Source organism: Alosa sapidissima, chromosome 12 (assembly GCF_018492685.1).
Source record: "Alosa sapidissima isolate fAloSap1 chromosome 12, fAloSap1.pri, whole genome shotgun sequence".
In the NCBI taxonomy this organism is placed as follows: Eukaryota; Metazoa; Chordata; class Actinopteri; order Clupeiformes; family Clupeidae; genus Alosa; species Alosa sapidissima.
The window spans coordinates 37,604,331-37,625,482 of record NC_055968.1 but is presented as its reverse complement, the minus strand read 5'-3'; the positions used below and the strand labels follow the sequence as shown (position 1 = coordinate 37,625,482).

General features: G+C 44.4%; 1 protein-coding gene across 15 annotated transcripts in view; it reads right to left on the bottom strand.

Moving 5' to 3' along the window:
* Positions 1 to 21,152, bottom strand: part of mast3b (microtubule associated serine/threonine kinase 3b) — a 142,383-nt gene that overhangs the window by 67,614 nt on the left and 53,617 nt on the right. For 12 of the 15 annotated variants that reach the window (XR_006035326.1, XM_042111771.1, XM_042111772.1 and 9 more), the window contains 5 exons: positions 7,213 to 7,314; positions 3,931 to 4,063; positions 2,898 to 2,965; positions 1,382 to 1,470; positions 777 to 985 (listed from right to left, as the gene is read on the bottom strand). Coding sequence is in view for 14 of the 15 variants with exons in the window: in XM_042111771.1 (XP_041967705.1) it covers positions 777 to 985; positions 1,382 to 1,470; positions 2,898 to 2,965; positions 3,931 to 4,063; positions 7,213 to 7,314 (601 nt within the window). In the remaining variant the exon portion in view is untranslated. The remainder of the gene's footprint in view (positions 1 to 776; positions 986 to 1,381; positions 1,471 to 2,897; positions 2,966 to 3,930; positions 4,064 to 7,212; positions 7,315 to 21,152) is intronic. The other 3 variants (XM_042111774.1, XM_042111779.1, XM_042111785.1) reach the window with 1 other exon arrangement.

Below are 21,152 nucleotides of genomic sequence, written 5' to 3'. Positions count from 1 at the left end.
TGTGTGTGTGTGTGTGTGTGTGTGTGTGTGTGTGTGTGTGTGTGTGTGTGTGTGTGTGTGTGTGTGTGTGTATGTGTGTGTGTTTAGTATATGGGAGATGATGTGTGTGTGTGTGTGTGTATTTAGTATATGGGAGATGAAGTGTGTGTGTGTGTGTGTGTGTTTAGTATATGGGAGATGATGTGTGTGTGTGTGTGTGTGTGTGTTTAGTATATGGGAGATGAAGTGTGTGTGTTTAGTATATGGGAGATGAAGTGTGTGTGTGTGTGTGTGTTTAGTATATGGGAGATGATGTGTGTGTGTGTGTGTGTTTAGTATATGGGAGATGATGTGTGTGTGTGTGTGTGTGTGTGTGTACATATTAGTGTGTGTGTGTGTGTACATATTAGTGTGTGTGTGTGTGTGTGTGTACATGTGTGTGTGTGTGTGTGTGTCTACATATTAGTGTGTGTGTGTGTACATATTAGTGTGTGTGTGTACATATTAGTGTGTGTGTGTGTGTGTGTGTACATATTAGTGTGTGTGTGTGTGTGTGTGTGTGTGTGTGTGTGTCTACATATTAGTGTGTGTGTGTGTACATATTAGTGTGTGTGTGTGTGTGTGTACATATTAGTGTGTGTGTGTGTGTGTGTGTACATATTAGTGTGTGTGTGTGTGTGTGTGTGTCTACATATTAGTGTGTGTGTGTGTGTGTGTGTGTGTGTACATATTAGTGTGTGTGTGTGTGTGTGTGTACATATTAGTGTGTGTGTGTGTGTGTGTGTTAGCTTCTCTACCTTCCACATACTCCATGACCATGCACAGGTGTCTGCGGGTCTCAAAGGAGCAGAACATGCTGACCACGAAGGGGTTCTCTGCGAAGGTGAGGATGTCGCGCTCCACGAACACCTGCTGGATCTGGTTCCGCAGAATCAGGTTCTGACGGTTGATCTTCTTCATGGCAAAGCGCTGACGGGTCTCCTTGTGCCGCACCAGATACACCGCCCTGGAGCCAGCACACACACACACACACACGCACACGCACACACACACGCACACGCGGACACACGCATAGACACACGCACACAGACACACACACACCGTTAACTAAAGACCAAGCCATCAGTTATGTTTACATTCCATTCTATGAGTATGTTCATGATTCATGCTTATTTACGTTTATGTTACAATGTTTATTTACGTTAATGTTTATCACAATGTTTATTTATGTTAATGTTTATCACAATGTTTATTTATGTTTATGTTTATCACAATGTTTATTTTCAAATATATTTCTAGTGTGTCAGAGGACTATGTAAGGGTCCCCTGACATGTCTGATCATTTTAATATTGGTCTTTGCTGTCTGAGTGCATGCTTCTCAGATGTGAAAGACTACATTACCCATAAGCCCCATTACTGATGAGTTTGATGGTCTCAAAATCACTCTCCAGCGGCTTCCTCCGAGACGGGGTGAGCAGCAAGCGGTTCTGCTGTGGGAGGGAAAGAGAGAGACCGAGAGAGAAAAAGAGAGAGAGAATAGAGACAGAGGAAGAAAGAAAGAAAGAAGAGAGGAGAAGAGGAGAGATGGCGAGGAGAGGAGGAGAGAGGAGGGGAGAAGAGAGGAGAGGAGAGAGATGGAGAGAAGAGAGGAAAGAAGAGGAGAGGAGGAGAGAGGAGGAGAGGAGAAGAGAAGAGAGGAGAGGAGAGGAGGAGAGGAGGAGAGAGGAGGAGAGAAGAGGAGAGAAGAGGAGAGGAGAGGAGAGGAGGAGAGAGGAGGAGAAGAGAGGAAAGAAGAGGAGAGGAGAGGAGGAGAGGAGAGGAGAGAAGAGGAGAGGAGAGGAGGAGAGAGGAGGAGAGAAGAGGAGAGAAGAGGAGAGGAGGAGAGAGGAGGGGAGAAGAGGAGAGAGGAGGAGAGAAGAGGAGAGGAGAGGAGAGGAGAGGAGGGGAGGAGAGGAGAGGAGAAGAGAGGAGAGGAGAGGAGAGGAGAGGAGAGGAGGAGAGGGGAGGAGAGGAGAGGAGGGGAGAGAGGAGGAGAGGAGAGGAGAGGAGAGGAGGGGAGAGGAGGGGAGAGAGGAGGAGAGAGGAGGAGAGGAGAGGAGAGGAGAGGAGAGGAGGAGAGGAGAGGAGAGGAGAGGAGAGGAGAGGAGAGGAAAGAAGAGGAGAGGAGGGGAGGAGAGGAGAGGAGGAGAGGAGGAGAGGGGAGGAGGAGAGGGGAGGAAGAGGAGAGGAGGAGAGAGGAGAAGAGAGGAGGAGAGGGGAGGAGGAGAGGGGAGGAAGAGGAGAGGAGGAGAGAGGAGAAGAGAGGAAAGAAGAGGAGAGGAGAGGAGGAGAGGAGAGAGGAGGAGAGAAGAGAAGAGAGGTGGAGAGGAGAGAGGAAAGAAGAGGAGAGGAGAGGAGGAGAGGAGAGGAGAGGAGAGGGGAGGAGAGAGGAGGGGAGAGGAGAAGAGAGGAGAGGAGGAGAGGAGAGGAGGAGAGAGGAGGGGAGAGGAGGAGAGGAGACAGGAGGAGAGGAGAGGAGGAGAGAGGAGGGGAGAAGAGAGGAAAGAAGAGGAGAGGAGGGGAGGAGAGGAGAGAGGAGGAGAGGAGAGGAGAGGAGAAGAGAGGAGAGGAGGAGAGGAGAGGAGGAGAGAGGAGGGGAGAGGAGAAGAGAGGAGAGGAGGAGAGGAGAGGAGGAGAGAGGAGGGGAGAAGAGAGGAGAGGAGGAGAGAGGAGGGGAGAGGAGGAGAGAGGAGGAGAGGAGAGGAGACTCTCCACTTAGAGCACGTCTCAGATGGGTCTCAAGAGGAGACTCTCCACTTACTCTCCACTTCACTCTCCACTTAGAGCACGTCTCAGATGGGTCTCATCCACATCTCGGATGAGGTCTTATCTTAAAAAGTAAACACATCTCATGTGTGTCTCACGGACGATGTCTCACCTCTGTGGTCTCCTCCGACTCCACAGCAATGGGGTCGATGGAATCGTACTGGTCCAGCTGCACCATGCCTGCCAAAAGACACAGCACCCAGTCAAACTGTGTTTACATACCATCTATTATAAACACAGCTTACTATACCATCTATTATTATAAACACAGCTTACATACACAGCTTACATACACAGCTTACTATACCATCTATATGATAAATAGGGATGTCACAGGAACATGTATGTCATATGGTTGTAATTAGATGCTTAATATATTCTTCTTCTTGCATATGTACACCAACATGACATTGATAGTTATGACTTGCATATGTACACCAACATGACATTGCATATGTACACCAACATGACATTGATAGTTATGTTTCCTCGAAAAAAAGAAAAAAACTTGAACTGGTGAAGAAAGGGTTGCGAAAACGTTTGTTTTCTTTTTCTGTGGGTCCTTCATAAATTGTGCAGCAAATTATCAGAGAAGTGACAGAAGTACTGGGCATAATTATCAGAGAAGTGACAGAAGTACTGGGCATAATCATCAGAGAAGTGACAGAAGTACTGGGCATACTTTGACCAGCAGTCTCCGCATCCACAGTTTGAGAAACACTATGCTGCATTCGAGCAAAGATTCTAGAAGCCCAGCACAACTCTAAAAAGGAGGACAAATGAGCATCCAGCTCAAGGCTGCGCCGGACGCCGAACAGGGCGTTTAAAATCGGACTGTCCGGCCTAAATCCAGACGTATGGCCACCCTATCGCTAACTGGCTTACCAACTCTTCCTCCCACTCGCTCTACGTATGGCCACCCTATCGCTAACCGGCTTACCAACTCTTTCTCCCACTCGCTCTAAGCAGAATGAGAAGGAAAATGAGTAAGTAGAATGTGACTTTTTTTTATTTGGTTAAGTGGTCCTTAGTCTGAAAAAGTTTGAGAAACACTGAACTATATAATAATCACAGCTAACATACACAACATGCTATACTATCTATGAGCGGGTCGAGGAGGGGTGTGCGGAGGTTTGCGTGCGTACCATCGAGGGGGTCTCGGTTGAGGCCCAGCTGATTGATGATGTATCGGGGGATGTCGGTCTTGATGCCCTGGCCCACCTTGGCGTGGCCCTCCGCAGCCTCTAGCAGGTGGTAGAACTCCTCAGGGTCAAACTCCTGCCAACGCCAATCAGAACACTAGTTAGTGCCAACGCCAATCAGGACGCCAGTTAGTGCCAACGTCAATCAGGACGCCAGTTAGTGCCAACGTCAATCAGGACGCCAGTTAGTGCCAATGCCAATCAGGACGCCAGTTAGTGCCAACGCCAATCAGGACGCCAGTTAGTGGCATCTTGAATTAATCTGTTAATGTTTTTGTTAAATGAACATACAGAGGAGGGGCAGTGGGTCCGTTACGAGAGAGAGCGGGCGGGGCAAGGAAAGGCTGCGTGCATGAAAAGCACAGCTCAATGAAAGGATTTGATCTCATTTCAATAGTACAACATAGAACATTTAGCTCATTTCAATAGTACAACATGGAACATTATTGTGCGGTGGCCAGTGTTGATCTTGTGGAGGCCCGCCACAGATTAGTCAACATATAGGAAACACACCCTGTTTATGACACGACAGCTGCGCATATGTGTGTGTGAGGAAAAAAGATGCACAGCCACAGGCTAGAGGAGGCTCTAGCATGATCTGTGCACACGCATGTTACTTTAAAAGGTCATTCTTAAAAGCATCGATTATACCAAATATGCGGGAAAATTTTGTGCAACCAGGAATAAGGAAGTGGTTACCACTTTGGTTGCCCAGGGCAACTGGGCAACCATTACTGTAGAGCCCTGCCCTAAGCCCTTAAAGACTACAATATAAACAGCATGACTCTGTTTCCAGATTCGATTGTGGAGGAATGTGTTAGAGGGTGACAATTTTTCGGGACTCCTGCGGGTCACGGTATTCCCGCGAGAGTCCTGCGGTACGGGAGTCAATTTCACTGTTGGTAACGTGATGGGGACGGGACGGGCAGAAATCAACGGGAGCGGGCGGGAGGGGAACGGAGCCGGAGATTAAATTACAACATGCGGTGAGTGCACCCAAAGATTGCAGGGCATTTCTAGAAAAGAGAACCACTTACAACTCACAATACGTTTGTTGATTGGCTACTGCTAACCGCAGAGTAGCCTATCAGAGCAATACATAGCAACTGCACTGTTCACAAGCCAATCAATCAGCGTCAGCGAGTACACGAAAACTGAAGGTGTTTTCTATTGCCATATCAACGTGAGCTAATCGCTAACGTTATGGGAGATGCTAGTTTTTGTAACGGCAGGAATAAACAGACATGGTAACAAAATCAATCTAAACATGTGTAGCTTTACTCAACAGCTTAACACTACGATACAGTGTAATTGTCAAGTTGTATGGCTCACTGTGTTCAAAGTCGATCTTAATAACCCTCGTCACCTCTACTATGTGGGGGTTGTTATGGGAAACTAGCTAATAAATGGCAATGCAGCTTTACTGTAGTGAAGTTCGCAAGATTGGAAAGAGGAAATAGCGTTTAGGCCTACATGTCCATTTAAATTATAGCCTTTCTAATGCACTTTTGTGCATTTTAAATCCGAAATAAGATGGAATGTGAGGAGACTGCCATTAACTTTAAAGAGGCCTATCTACAATTGAAACTATCTGTAGCCTAGGCCAGCCTTTCTCAAACTTCTTTGACCTAAGGCCCGGTCATGGCAGACTTTGGGGTCATAGGTCATAGGGCCCGCCTACACGTACCCCCCATTATTATTATTATTATTATTATTATTATGCTATATTGTTAGACATGCACTTTCACTTCAAAGCAGTCAATGTTTAAAGTGCTAACATTGTTTACAAAACGTTTGTGAAAACATGCACATCAGAGGACTGCTTTACTAATGTAAGATATAATAATTATAATAGTTAAGTTAATTGCTTTTGCATGGTTGCATGATGCTAGCATGAGAAATACTTCTCAAAACAACAGCAACTATATGGGTGCTATTGTTTTGGAATGTTTCCCTCATGTAAGCAATGCATCATACACTGGTAGGCAAATAAAGAAAATCTGGATTCATTGAATTCAACATAGAATTTTAGAACCTTCAATGGTAAACGGCGGAGCAGAACTCTTTAATAGGAAGATTAATAAGGCTACAATATCTTTTGGCCACGTTATATTCAAATTTGACTATACTCAGAGGCCTACTCAATGCTAGACAGTGTATTATACAGTCTCTGCTCTGTTTATATGGAAATTGCAAGAATTGCAAGAATCCACTATTAATCCACTATTAAATGCCGGAAATTGCAAGAATCCACTATTAAATGCCGTTTAATAAATAAACAGCCTTCCGACAGGTTAAAGCGGAGCTTTGCTACCAACGTTATCGGGTAGTTTCGGTTTCTGTCGCGCACACACATGCATTGAATGAACGCTCATACCACTACTTAATTGTACGGCTCTATGTCTAATGACATCAAATTAGCAAGTATTTCCTCTTGAATGCAGAAACGTTTGTTTTCTTTTTCTGTCGGTCCGCGGTTCCTTGATCAATTGCGCAGCAAATTATCACACGAAGCACCGGGCCTAATTTCACTCCACGTTGCGGACCAGTGCCGGTCCGCGGCCCATAGTTTGAGAAACGCTGGCCTAGGCCTATGACGCAAATAAGCCTCATGCCCGGTCTATGGATGTCTGCTTTAGCCTATTGTTGACAGCAGGGTTTTTACGATTTAAAATTATACTTTCTAGATTTTAATGGGCCATGTTGAAGATCTGATGTCCGTTATTGTTCGTGCAAACATAAACTGATTCACCCTTGAATTTTGCAACTGTGAGATCCATGATAGGCGCCCGACAGAAATATTGTATCATTTTGCGGGTGATATCCACGTTCTGGCAGTGTTCTAAATGTGCACAGGAGTTCCTAAGCTATATAAGGTATAAGCTAGGCCTAATACACAACATAAATTGTCACTATGCTGGCGACCCAAATAAAATCTCCTACGACCCACCCTTTGGGAACCAATGCGTTAGACAACATAGGGAACGAAACGGGAGTGGGACGGGATTCGGGAGCCTTTCTCTCGGGATTTTGCAGGACAGGAGATTTTTGGGGGGACAGTCACGTGATCGGGATATGACGGGAGTATTTGTGCGGGCTCGGGATGGGACGGGAGTGAAAATTGATTCCCGTGTCACCCTCTAGAATGTGTGTATGATGTATGTAGTTACACACACACGCACACAGTAAATGTCATGATGAGAAGGGGAAACGGCTTTGTCTTACCAGGCACTCCAGGAGTCTGGCAGGCCGTGATATGATGATTAGCATCTTCCTCACCAGCTGACTGATGACGGAGACCTCCTCACTCTCCGAGCGCTCATACGCCTGCACACCGATGGGGGGGGGGGGGGGAATGAAAAAGAGGGCAAAAGAAGGAGAGGTTGGGGGAGGGAGGGGGATAGAGGTTAAACCCAACACCAGGGGACAAAAGCACATTAACAGCACAAACACACAGATTAAACAGCAGAGCTAGTTTGGTTGAATGTAAAAGCTGCCACACTGACGTGACGTTACGTGACCCGACGTGAGACGATGCAACGTGAGTATTCAAAAAGAAAACACAATTTGATGCAAATAAACCCGCCGACATCAACCTTAGTCGGATGAAATGTTATGGGCTGGGCTTCCGACCATGGATTAAGTCTGGTCCACAACTAGAGCAAACATCATGGATCAAGTCTGGTCCAAACCTAAAGCAAACATCATGGATTAAGTCTGGTCCACACCTAAAGCAAACATCATGGATTAAGTCTGGTCCACACCTAAAGCAAACTTAATGGGTTAAGTCTGGTCCACAACTAAAGCAAACATCAATGAAAACCCCCACTGAATGAAGGGTTTAGTGTAGACTAGGGGTTTAGTGTAGACTAGGGGTTTAGTGTAGACTAGGCTTAATCCATGGAAGGGTTTAGTGTAGACTAGGTTTACTCCATGAAAGGGTTTATTGTAGACTAGGGGTTTAGTGTAGACTAGGCTTAATCCATTAAAAGGGTTTAGTGTAGACTAGGGGCTTAGTGTAGACTAAGCTTTATCCATGAAAGGGTTTAGTGTAGACTAGGGGTTTAGTGCAGACTAGGTTTAATCCGTGAAAGTGTTTATTGTAGACTAGGAGTTTAGTGTAGACTAGGCTTAATCCATGAAAGGGTTTAGTGTAGACTAGGGGTTTAGTGTAGACTAGGCTTAATCCGTGAAGGGGAAACTGTCCAAGACATGATGAGAATTGAGAGCTAATCCACCCCAATTCCACTTGGAAGACTTTCCACACACACACACACACACACACACACACACATTCCACACACATACACACACACAAACACACACATCCCACAGCAGGATTTCCTAATGGCACACACACAAACACACACACACACACACACACACAGCAGGATTTCCCAATGGCTCTCACACACACACAAACAGCAGGATTTCCTAATGGCACACATACCACACACACACACACACAGCTGGATTTCCTAATGGCACACATACCACACACACACACACAGCTGGATTTCCTAATGGCTCACACACACACACACACACACACACACACACACACAAACCACACACAGCAGGATTTCCTAATGGCACACACACGTACACACACACACACACACACACACACACAGCTGGATTTCCTAATGGCACACACACACACACACAGCTGGATTTTCCTAATGGCACACACACATACACACACACACACAGCAGGATTTCCTAATGGCACACATACCACACACACATACACACACACACACAGCTGGATTTCCTAATGGCACACATACCACACACACATACACACACACACACAGCTGGATTTCCTAATGGCACACATACCACACACACATACACAGCTGGATTTCCTAATGGCACACACACACACACACACACATGGCACGGCCTCTTGGGGCCCCACTGGCTCCCTCGGAGCGCTCACCTGAGAGCACCCCGCCGATGACATCATCGGAGACGGCCGTCAGGAAAGCAGGTGACAGCAGGCAGAGCCCACAACACGACACGAGCATCGCCATGACTACAGTCAGCGTTAGCACTCGCCTGTCTGCACACACTACCACGCACTGCCTGAGTGTGTGTGTGTGTGTGTGTGTGTGTGTGTGGGTGGGGGGTTCAGACAGGAACGCCCTCAGGACTAAACTGTGCCTGAATCTTACACAAACACACACACACACACACACACACACACACACACACACACACAACAGAGAAGCTTAACAAAGTTAGCATTAGTCATGGTCAACCAAGCTGAAGACACTGGAGCACGTGCCCAAACTGCCCACGTCTCATCTATGTCTCATCTATGTGCCTGTTATGGCACACACACACACACACACACACACACACACACAGCTGGATTTCCTAATGGCACACACACATACTGAAGACCAAGCTGAAGACACTGGAGCACGTGCCCAAACTGCCCACGTCTCATCTAGGTCTCATCTGTCTCATCTATGTCTCATCTATGTGCCTGTTATCTTCTCCTCCTCATAACAGATGAAGATGTCTGTTATCTTCTCCTCCTCATAACAGATGAAGATGCCTATTATCTTCCCTTCTCATAACAGATGAAGATGGCTATTATCTACTCTCATAACAGATGAAGATGCCTATTATCTTCTCCTCCTCATAACAGATGAAGATGACTATTATATTCTCCTCCTCATAACAGATGAAGATGGCTATTATCTTCCCTTCTCATAACAGATGAAGATGGCTATTATCTACTCTCATAACAGATGAAGATGACTATAATCTTCTCCTCCTCATAACAGATGAAGATGGCGATTATCCTTTCCTCCTCATAACAGATGAAGATGGCGATTTAGGGATCATGCGGATACTATCCAACAGAGCAAACCACACACAAACCTGCTCACACACACACACACACTCACACATGCGTGCACGCTCATGGATACACTCATACAAATACACACAAACACTCACAGGCATACGCATACACACACACACACACACGCACCCCAATCACCACATGTCAACATGCCACAGCACCTATGCTTCAGAGAGCCAACACTTTGATTCTCTGTGCATGTGTGAGATTATAATTAGTATGACTGATAAATATTTTCGTTAATTGTGACGCTCTTCCCTAACTTGTCTGTGTTGTTGTGCAGTGGTCACCATGGTTACCATGTGACGCTCTTCTCTAACTTATCTGCAATGTTGTGGAGTGGTCACCATGGTTACCATGCAGACATGGCACTTCTGAGTCAACGACACTAACTTTGACTTGATCTGATCTGATCTGCGGTGAGGGTGAGTGAGGGTTTACATGCAGTGTGTGTGTGTATTTGTGTGTGCATGTGTGTGTGTATGTGTATGTGTGTGTGCCAGAGGGTTTACATGCAGTGTGTGTGTGTGTGTGTGTGTGCCAGAGTGAGGGTTTAAATGCAGTGTGTGTGTGTGTGTGTGTGTGCCAGAGTGAGGGTTTACATGCAGTGTGTGTGTGTGTGTGTATTTGTGTGTGCGCATGTGTGTGTGTGTATTTGTGTGTGTGTATGTGTGTATGTGTGTGTGGCTGGGCGATATGGCTGAAAACTGTATCACGATATAAGTATTTCATATCAGTCGATATCGATAATTATTGATTTTTTTTAAATCTATTTCAGATAAGGACCAGAAGGAAAAAAAAGTTAAATTTAAACACTTTTATTTTAAACTAAACCTTCCTCTGATTTTAATCGCCTCAGTTATCAATTAACTTATTTATCAAATAAATAAATGTGCACATAAGTCTGAATGAAAAGCAGCACTGGTTGAAGCCTGGAAATATTGTAAACAAAGTAGCTTAATTTGCTAGTTTATCATAGTCTACTGGTTAGACTGTTCAGCTTCCCCACGTGTTGTAAAGTTTCAAATGAATAGGCTACTTTTTCTCCTTGGGACAGGCCCGTTTGAGTCTTGGAAAATACTTTTCCATTTGCATCGGGATTGAGATGATTAGAACTTACCAGTCAATTTGAATGCATTAGTTTTGAACAAATTCGTGAAGTGTGCTAATGATGCTAACCGGATTTAATAGCAACTTAGCCAGTCGTCTAGCATGATTGTGAATGTTTGGATTACATGTGCATGCTGAGGAGGGATGCGCCTGTTGAGAAGGAGAGAGAGAGAGAGAGAGAGAGGGAGAGAGAGAGCGAGCACGGGGCAAGGACTCATTGAGAGTCTGTGTTGAGGTAAGCCTACTTCTATCCCTACTCTGGTGGAGTTGCACATAGCTACAATGCAAGATATATTTAGCCTGTTTATTTATGGACAACGTAAGGTGGGAGGTGTGTGTTGCTTTTAATTATCGAATGTTCTATCGAACATATTTTTTATTGATATCGATTATATGTCTATTGCGATACATATCGCTATCATTTTATCGCCCAGCCCTAGTGTGTGTGTGTCAGAGTGAGGGTTTAAATGCAGTGTGTGTGTGTGTATTTGTGTGTGTGTGTGTGTGCGTGCCAGAGTGAGGGTTTAAATGCAGTGTGTGTGTGTGTGTGTGTGTGTATTTGTGAGTGTGTGTGTGCGTCCCAGAGGGTTTACATGCAGTGTGTGTGTGTGTGTGCATGTGTGTGTGTGCCAGAGAGAGGGTTTAAATGCAGTGTGTGTGTGTGTGTGCCAGAGTGAGGGTTTAAATGCAGTGTGTGTGTGTATTTGTGTGTGTGTGTGTATGTGTGTGTGTGTATGTGTGTGTGTGTCAGAGTGAGGGTTCAAATGCAGTGTGTGTGTGTGTGTGTGTGTGTGTGTGTGTGTGTCAGAGTGAAGGGTTCAAATGGTGTGTGTGTGTGTGTGTGTGTGTGTTTCAGAGTGAGGATTTAAATGCAGTGTGACATTCTGCTCATCGTAGACTCTGGTTCATGTGTTGTCCTTCTCCTTTTTGACCTCAGTGCTGCATTTGACACTATAGACCACAACATTCTGCTGGCACGCCTACATGGCAAAGTAGGACTCGGCTCAGTCCTAAACTGGTTTAGGTCCTATCTGGAGGACAGAACCTTTTGTGTCAAAGTAGGTAACCAGTCTTTCTCCATTGCTGCAAGTTAATATGGTGTCCCCCAAGGGTCCATTCTAGGCCCCCTGCTCTTCTCCCTCTACAAGCTGCCCCTGGACTCCATCCTCCAGAAGCACAACATCCAATATCACTGCTATGCTGATGACACACAGCTCTACCCACAGATCTGCCCTTCAGTCCAAATTGCACTTCCACCCTCAACAAACTGTTTAGCTGTCTTGAGGACATCAAATCCTGGATGGCATGCAACTTTTTGCAATTAAATGAAAGCAAAACAGAAATAATTCTCTTTGGCTCCCCCTCCTCTGTCGCCAACCTAAGCAATGCACTTGGTCCTCTCTCACCTAACCTACATAGCCTAGTCAAAAACCTGGGCGTTCAGTTAGATGGGTCCTTGATTTTTATTTTTTTTTTAAAGTATATTTTTTGGGCTTTTTATGCCTTTAATTATAGGACAGTGGAGAGTGACAGGAAGTGAATGGGAGAAAGAGCAGGGGTGGGATCCGGAAAGGACCACAGGGCGGGAATCGAACCCGGGTCGCCGGCATACAGTGCAGGTGCCTCAGCCAGTTGCGCCACAGCTGGGGCCGGGTCCTTGAATTTTAACAAACAAGTCAGCAGTGTAGTCAAAGGCAGTTTCTACCAATTAAGAACCATAGCCAAGCTGAAACCCATTCTGTCCGCAACTGATCTTGAAACTGTTGTCCATGCCTTCATCTCCTCCCACTTAGGCTACTGCAATTCTCTGTACATTGGCATGTCACAATCAAATCTAAATAAATTCCAGCTGGTACAAAATGCTGCTGCTAGGCTCCTCACCAACACCAAAAAGAGTGATCACATAACACCAATTTTAGCTCAGCTACATTGGCTTCCGGTCAAACTCAGGATTGAGTTTAAAATTGTACTTTTTGTTTTTAAAGCCCTTAAAGGTTTAGCCCCACCTTACATCTCTGAACTTCTGCCCCCACACTCTACTACCAGGTCACTCAGGTCACAAGACCAACTACTGCTTGCTGTCCCACGTACACGCCTTAAAACCCGTGGCGACCGAGCTTTTTCTGTAGCTGCTCCAAACCTCTGGAATACCCTTCCTCAAATCCTCCCCTACAATTACCTCCTTCAAATCCAATCTCAAGACATATTTTTTCTCACTTGCTTTTAATACAGTATGATGTTTTTGGTCTTGTTTTAATTTTCTTATTTATTCCATTCTATTTATTCTATTTTCTTGTCTATTTTATCTATTTTCTTGTCGCTGCTACTGATGCTGTCTTGATACGAATAATCACACCTAGTTTGTGTAGATGTATGGCCTTTGTGTAGATGTATGGTCTTATTGTTATGACTTATTTGCTAACCTTTTCTTTGTTCAGCACTTTGGCTCAACCCCTGTTGTTTTTAAATGTGCTATATAAATAAATGACTTGACTTGTGTGTGTGTATTTGTGTGTGTGTGTGTGTGTGTGCCAGAGTGAGGGTTTACATGCAGTGTGTGTGTGTGTGTGTGTGTGTGTGTGTGTGTGTGTGTGTGTGTGTGTGTGTGTCAGAATGAGGGTATAAATGCAGTGTGTGTGTGTGTGCGTGCCAGAGTGAGGGTTTAAATGCAATGTGTGTGTATGTGCCAGAGTGAGGGTTTAAATGCAGTGTGTGTGTGTGTGCCAGAGTGAGGGTTTAAATGCAGTGTGTGTGTGTGTGTGTGTGTGTGTGTGTGTGCCAGAGTGAGGGTTTAAATGCAGTGTGACGCATGGAACACGAGCGTGTGGGGAGGATGCAGCTCTGTCAGAGCGGAGAGGCAATTATAGCTACTGAGAGCTGCCCGTCATCACTGTAAAGGAATAGAACACACACACACACAGAGACACTCTGGAGCTGAGGGCAGCTCCTAACTATGCACACACACACACACACATACACACACACACACACACAGAGCAGGAAAGCATCTGTGATCTAAGATGCATCACCCCCCCGCCCAGTCTATTTATTTTATTGTTTGCCATCTCATCCAGTAGGGGGCGTTCTAAGCGTATTGTAGCGTAGTGTGTGTGTGTATGTGTGTGTGTGTGTGTGTGTGTGTGTGTGTGTGTGTGGCCCATGACCAAATCAAGTGAGTAACAGCCAATAGCCACCCTGTTCAAAAAATGGACCATAACGCACAGAACTCTGGAGATACTTTGGATTCTACACCGTAGATGGTAAAGGAACCGCTAAAGATGAGGTAGACTTTCATAGTGGTGTAGGCTAAACCATTTTAGCGTTCCGACAAGCTTTTGTTGGGACACGCAACTCAAAATCGGCTATAGGTTACTCCTGCTGCTGTTAAAGTTGTCACATTTCTGATAGATTGGTGTTTCTAGCAAACAATATTAAGAAATGAATTAGGATAGGCTATAGGTTACTCCTGCTGCGGTTTAAGTTGTCACGTTACTGTTTGTGCCGTGCTGTTTTTTCCATGTAGCCTAATTTTGTGATGGGCACTCACAAAAATGTTATTTATTTATTTATTTATTTATTTTTTATGTATTTTTAAACAAAAACATCTCTGTCAGTTCCATGCCGTTTTCAACAGCTATCAAAAACAAAGGTCATGTTTGGATGGATGGATTTTTTGTGAATGTTTCTTCTTCTACATAAGATTTTAGTCATCTTTAGTTCATGTAATACTTTATTGTCAATGCACAAATTAAGTAACAGTAGTCTGAAACGTTATTGTTAATGCACAAATTAAGTAACAGTAGCCTAGTCTGAAACGAAATGCTGTTTTACATCTAACCAGTGGTGCAAATAACCGACATGTCCAAATGGGCCTTGATGAAATGCGTCGCTAGACTGTTCATACACATTTTATCGGGCCAAAGTTGAAGAGCTTTTGTCCGTTATTGTTAGTGCAAATATAGGCTGATTCATGTTCCCTTGCATTGTTTAACTGAGGTCCATGGCTAGTCTGGCTTTCATCAGACCAAGCTCAATCTTTTAAGAAATCAAAAAATAAATAGCGGGCAGATCAGGCTGGGTTCACCCAGCCTAGTCCATAGGCACCCGATATTGTTTAATTTTCCGATTGACATATACACGCTCTGGCTATTCTAAATGCAAAAATGCATCAGGGAGTTATGACAAAACGGTAACTAACAAACTAGATCCTAATAGAAAGCTGTTAGCTTCCCTAAGCTACAGGTAGGATTATAAGGTAGGCCTATTTACAACATAAATTGTCAATAGGCTATGCTGGCGACACAAATAAAATCTCCTTTGGAAACCAATGACTTACGCCTTACAGTATCAAGCGGACTTAAACTGTCATATCGTGGCGAAAAGTTGTAATAACATTCACGCAGCTCCATGAGTCAAGGAAAGCGCGAATGAAGTAGCCACTTCTAAATGGGACCCACTACACAGTAGCTTAAGGTATTTTGCTAAAGCAGCCATAATGAAATGAAGGTGTCATTGTTTGGATACTTCACACACACGTGCTTTTTAATTTCACAGACTACAACTACCAAGCTGTAATCAAAGCACATCGATTCCCCTCTCACACCCTGCACGCACTTAAAACAAAATAAACAGGCGTCTCAGTCTCACGCATGTATAGGCAAAACTGTATCAGACCGGTGTAACGTTGGTAAATCTTCCATTGCACAGAATGATTTTGTAGCACGTGCAATAAATGACAGTCGAAAGATACAAACAGTGCTGCTATACATTTGCTTGGTATAACCGCATTTATAGTTTTCTACAAATGCAATAAATCAAATGCCTCCATCACTCAACCAACGCTAACGGTAACATTACCTAGGTCCTTATTGATATTACAAGATTAACGTACCTGCAGTAAAAACCCACTTTTAACTTCCAACAAAATTACGTCTCACTGCAATGATGCGCCATCTAGTGGACAAACGACTACTTCTCGCCAATACTGAAAATGCAGCCATGATGATGATGATGAATATTTATTTTGGCTTTCTTTTAATCCTACTGAATTTGTAATTATGTATCGGCCGTTTTAATACCGATAGTATGTGGGTGCCTGTGTGTGTGTGCATGTGTATATGTGTGCACCGCCATTTACAGGCCAATGAGTGTACAGTCACTAAATGTACACATAACCTAATTTTTTTAGACCCCCCCATGGATGAAATTCTACGAAACTTGGCATACCCCCGGAGAATGCCAGGTCAATCATACACATACAATTTGGTGCAGTTCTGAACATCTTAACTGAAGATAGGGGCGATTAAAGCAGAATAATATTGCATTTTCATTTTTTACCGGGGGGTGGGGGTGCAAATCACAAATGAGTGATTATGAGCCAGGTTGATGTGGGCCCTTGAGACCAACATACCATAAAAGATTCTTCATCCTCAGTGCCACGGTTCAGGTAGTTATTTAGGAAAAACTGTTTTTTTTTGCGGTTCAGGGTGCCCAGCACGGGGTGGGGGGGGGGGGGGGTTGGTGGTGGTCCCCGGGTACGAAATGAAATTTTTCCGTAAAAGTCTAGTGGGGCTACATACCCACCAAATTTCATGTACCCCGGTGGTTCGGTGTCCCGGGTATCAATGACCAAAAATTCAGGGAGTAGATGACGGGAAAAATTCTTGAATTGTGTGCATGTGTGCGTGTACAAATTTATGTTTATGTGTGTGGGTGTGTGTGTAGATGTGCGTGCTTGTGTGTTTGCCTGCGTATGTGTGTTTGCGCATGTGCATGCATGCGTACATATGTCTACTGTGTGAGTATGTGTCATACGTATGATTACTGTAAATGTATGTGTGTGCGTGTGTATCTGTTTATGCACATGTGTGCACATGGAATGGGTTAACATGACCCCTGGAGGCAAACATACGGAAAAAATTGGTCATCCTAGGCCCTACAGTTCTCAAGATATTCACAGAGAACTGTGTCTGCCCTACCCTCCTTTCGGGGGGTCCAGTCCAGCGGGGGGGGGGGGGGGGGCTACAGATCAAAACGAAGAATGACGATTCCATGCTATCCATGTGGGGGTACATGCCCACCAAGTTTTGTGTACCCCGGTCTTTCAGTGTCCCGGGAATCCTTGTTGGTGTACGTCACTAAATGTACACATAAATTATTTTACACACAAAACTTGGCATGCATTCGGAGGGTGTCATAATGATCCTACACTTTTAATTTCGTGCAGTTTTGAGCTTGTCAGCCAGAGATATTGTGATGAAAACACCTAATTTTTTGCTTTTTAATTTTTAACTAGGTGGCGCTATACATGAAATAAGTGGTAATGGGATGGGTTGACATGCCCCCTTAAGACCAACATACATAAAAAAGGTGGACCTCCTAGGCCCTACGGTTCTCGAGATATTCACAGAAAACTGTCTCCGGCCACCTACAGGCCAGTTGGTGTATAGTAACATAAATTAATTTATTGTGTGGCCCCCCATGAACGGAATTCCACAAAACTTGGCGTGCATACAGAGGGTGTCATAATGATCCTACACTTCCAATTTCGTGCAGTTTTGACTATGTTAGGTCACAGATACCTTCAATTACAACACCTCATTTTTACTTTTTTGTGTTTAACTAGGTGGCGCTATACATGAAATGAGTGGTTATGGAATGGGTTGACATGGCCCCTTGAGATCAACATACAAAAAAAAAATGGTCCTCCTAAACCCTACGGTTTTCGAGATATTCACAGAAAACTGTGTCTGCCCTACCCTCCTTTCGGGGGGTCCAGTCCAGCGGGGGGGCTACAGATCAAAACGAAAAACGATAGTTCCATGCTATCCATGTGGGGTTACATGCCCACCAAGTTTCGTGTACCCCGGTCTTTCAGTGTCCCGGGAATCATTGACGGAAATTTGCGCATGCGGAAAAAAAAAAAAAAAAAAAAAAAAACTTGACTAAACCTATATGACCGCCGCTTTGCTGCGCGGCGGTCATAATAATAATAATAATAATAATAATAATAATACGTTTATTTTATATAGCGCCTTTCTCAAACCCAAGGTCGCTTTACATAGTAGGAAGGCAGGGAAACACAATAACAAACAAACAAACAAACAATACAACAGAGACAAAGGCAGGGAAATACAATAACAAACAAACAAAACAATACAACAAAGACAAGACGGTAGATATTTGAATATATTCCAATACATGGCTCGATATTTGATTTCATAATTATATAATTTACAGTGACGTATTGGCAGTGACGAGAGACACACACACACACACACACACACTCACTCACACACAGACACCTACTACACATGATCACATACGTACACACTCAACCACTCACACACACACACACACACACACACACACTCGCCTACTACACATGAACACATACGTACACACTCACACACACACACACACCTGCTACATGAACACATACGTACACACACACGCGCCTGCTCAGTCACTCTCTAACACAAGGAGGGTAGAGAGGAGGGTTGCTATGGAAACTACCATTCCACCATAACACAAGACACAAGACAAGACAAGCGACCAAAAAAGCATAAGAGACATCTTCACACACATGTGCTCATCCACAATATCACACCAAAAGTGAACACTGGTCAACATTTTGTCACCATTTTCTGACATTGTATTGATTGAAAATGCTTAATCAAGAAAATAATGAACAGACTTATCTACTAAGTGTGTGTGTATGTGTGTGTGTGTGTGTGTGTGTGTGAGCAGGGAGGAAGCCTCTGACTCTGCCTGTGTGTATGTGTGTGTGAGCAGGGAGGAAGCCTCTGACTCTGCCTGTGTGTGTGTGTGTGTGTGTGTGTGTGAGCAGGGAGGAAGCCTCTGACTCTGCCTGTGTCTAACCACCAGTCTCTTCCACCACGCAGAGCATCCTTAGGGCCCTGAAGGAGACACAGAGCCATCTAACCTGTGTGTGTGTGTGTGTGTGTGCGCGCCCTGCAGGAGACACAGAACCATCTAACCTGTGTGTGTGTGACTCATGCACACAGGCACAAACACACAGGCATGTGTTGCAAACCCAGTAACAGGCACACACAGAGGCACAAACACGCACACACACACAGGCGCATGTTGCAGACCCAGTAACAAGCACAAACACAAACACACACACACTTGCAGGAAATGTCAGACATGCCACTTCCTTTCCTCCCTCACACCATTGCAAAGTGCCTGTTATTCTTCCCCTTTCTCTGCCTCACACACACACAGAAAGAGAGAGTGGAGAATGAGCTCACCCACAAGAGTCAACAAGTTTGGTGCTTTCCACCAGCACACACACTAACAGCAGATGCACACACATACACACACTAACAGCAGATACACATACATACACACACTAACAAACACTAACAGCAGATACACACACTAACAACACATACACACATTAACAATAACAGCAGATACACACACACACAGTAACGTTATGCTATACCTAAAAATCACACACACACACACAGTAACGTTATGCTATACCTAAAAATCACACACACACACACACACACACACACACAGTAATGTTATGCTACACCTAACATCAGCCCACTCTGCATTCAGAGTAGGTTTCCGTTTCAGTAGTGGTGCAAATCTGAGGTGGCTGCATGTTCCATTGGGCTCCATTGAGTTCCATCTCCATCCATCCACTCAAAGGTCCCATATCATATTAGATTTCGCTCTTTTTCAACAAGTTAAAATAGTAAGGAAGTATTAGGGCCACGCAAAAAAAAAAAGTATTATACTTCCAAATTAAAGTTCTAATGTTACAAAAATAAAGTGTGGTGTGGAGATCAGGTTGAAATGTTACGAGAATAAAGTCGTAACGTTATGAGATTAAAGTCATAGCATGTAGCCAATGAACACTTTTGTTGGTTGCTGTTGTTGTTGATGAAATGGACGACTTAATTCAGCTTTATTTTAGCATATGGTTTAATAACAAGGAGAAACTTGGGGTCTTGGCACAGAATCACACCATTGTAATTTCTATTCATACGTTAAAAAGGCGTTGTCGCGAACTCAGTCTTTTCAGGAGGCGAATCAAACCGACATCGCTGAAGTGATCTCCTTCGTGCAGAAGGAGCTGAGGGGAAATGGCCAGATGCAGGGATATCGTTGGATGCTCCTTCGAGCAATCAAGAAAGGATTGGTGGTCTCGCAAGATACAATAAAGGGCCTGTCACATTATACGCGGCATGCACTATGAAATGCATTATAGTCAATGGCATGCACTATGAAATGAATTATAGTCAATGGCATGCACTATGAAATGCATTATAGTCAATGGCTTGCGCTATGAAATGCATTATAGTCGATGGCTTGCACTATGAAATGCATTATAGTCGATGGCATGCGCTATGAAATGCATTATAGTCGATGGCTTGCTGGCCTGCCGCTGCGCTCAGCAAAGCGCAAATGTGTAACAAACGCCGGTTCTGTTTGAATGTTCAAATCAAAAGAATCAATTCAGACACCTGCATGTATGATGTAACATGGGCTAACAATGTTAAATGATACTGGGTAAATATTATTTGGGTCGCTACATAAGCCCAGTAGAGGTGATGCCTATTCCAGAGTTTAAAAGCATTTGTGAGATTGGACTGGGTCGTTTTCAGCGTAGGCTAGGCTACATTATATGGCCTGGACTGGGTCGTTTCCAACGTAGGCTAGGCTACATTATATGGCCTGGACTGTGTCGTTTCCAGTGTAGGCTAGGCTACATTATATGGCCTTCGGCCTCGTACCTACGGCCAAATTACAGCCGTGGGGATATCGCTTACCAACCCCACTCCCACTCGTTAATAATAAAATATAAAGCAAATAATGAAGCCCGATTACCACTCCGCTGCTGTCTGGGGCTTTTGCCAGATGCACAAAATACAAGCCTTACAGTAACAGAGGGAGGTTGAGGTAAAAGAAATAGTTTCTTTTAACACAGTGGAAAACGGCTCCCACACACAGCTGCGGCGGTGCAGTGCTGGAGACACATCCCGTCCACTTCACATGGGCTCACGTCTTTTGCTGCTCCGACGAACAACAGAAGGCACCAGCCAATCAAATTACGGTTATACTCCAAGTCATTTGCATAGCTACCGTTGGGAATAGGGATCGACCGATATGTTTTTTTCAGGGCCGATACCGATATCAA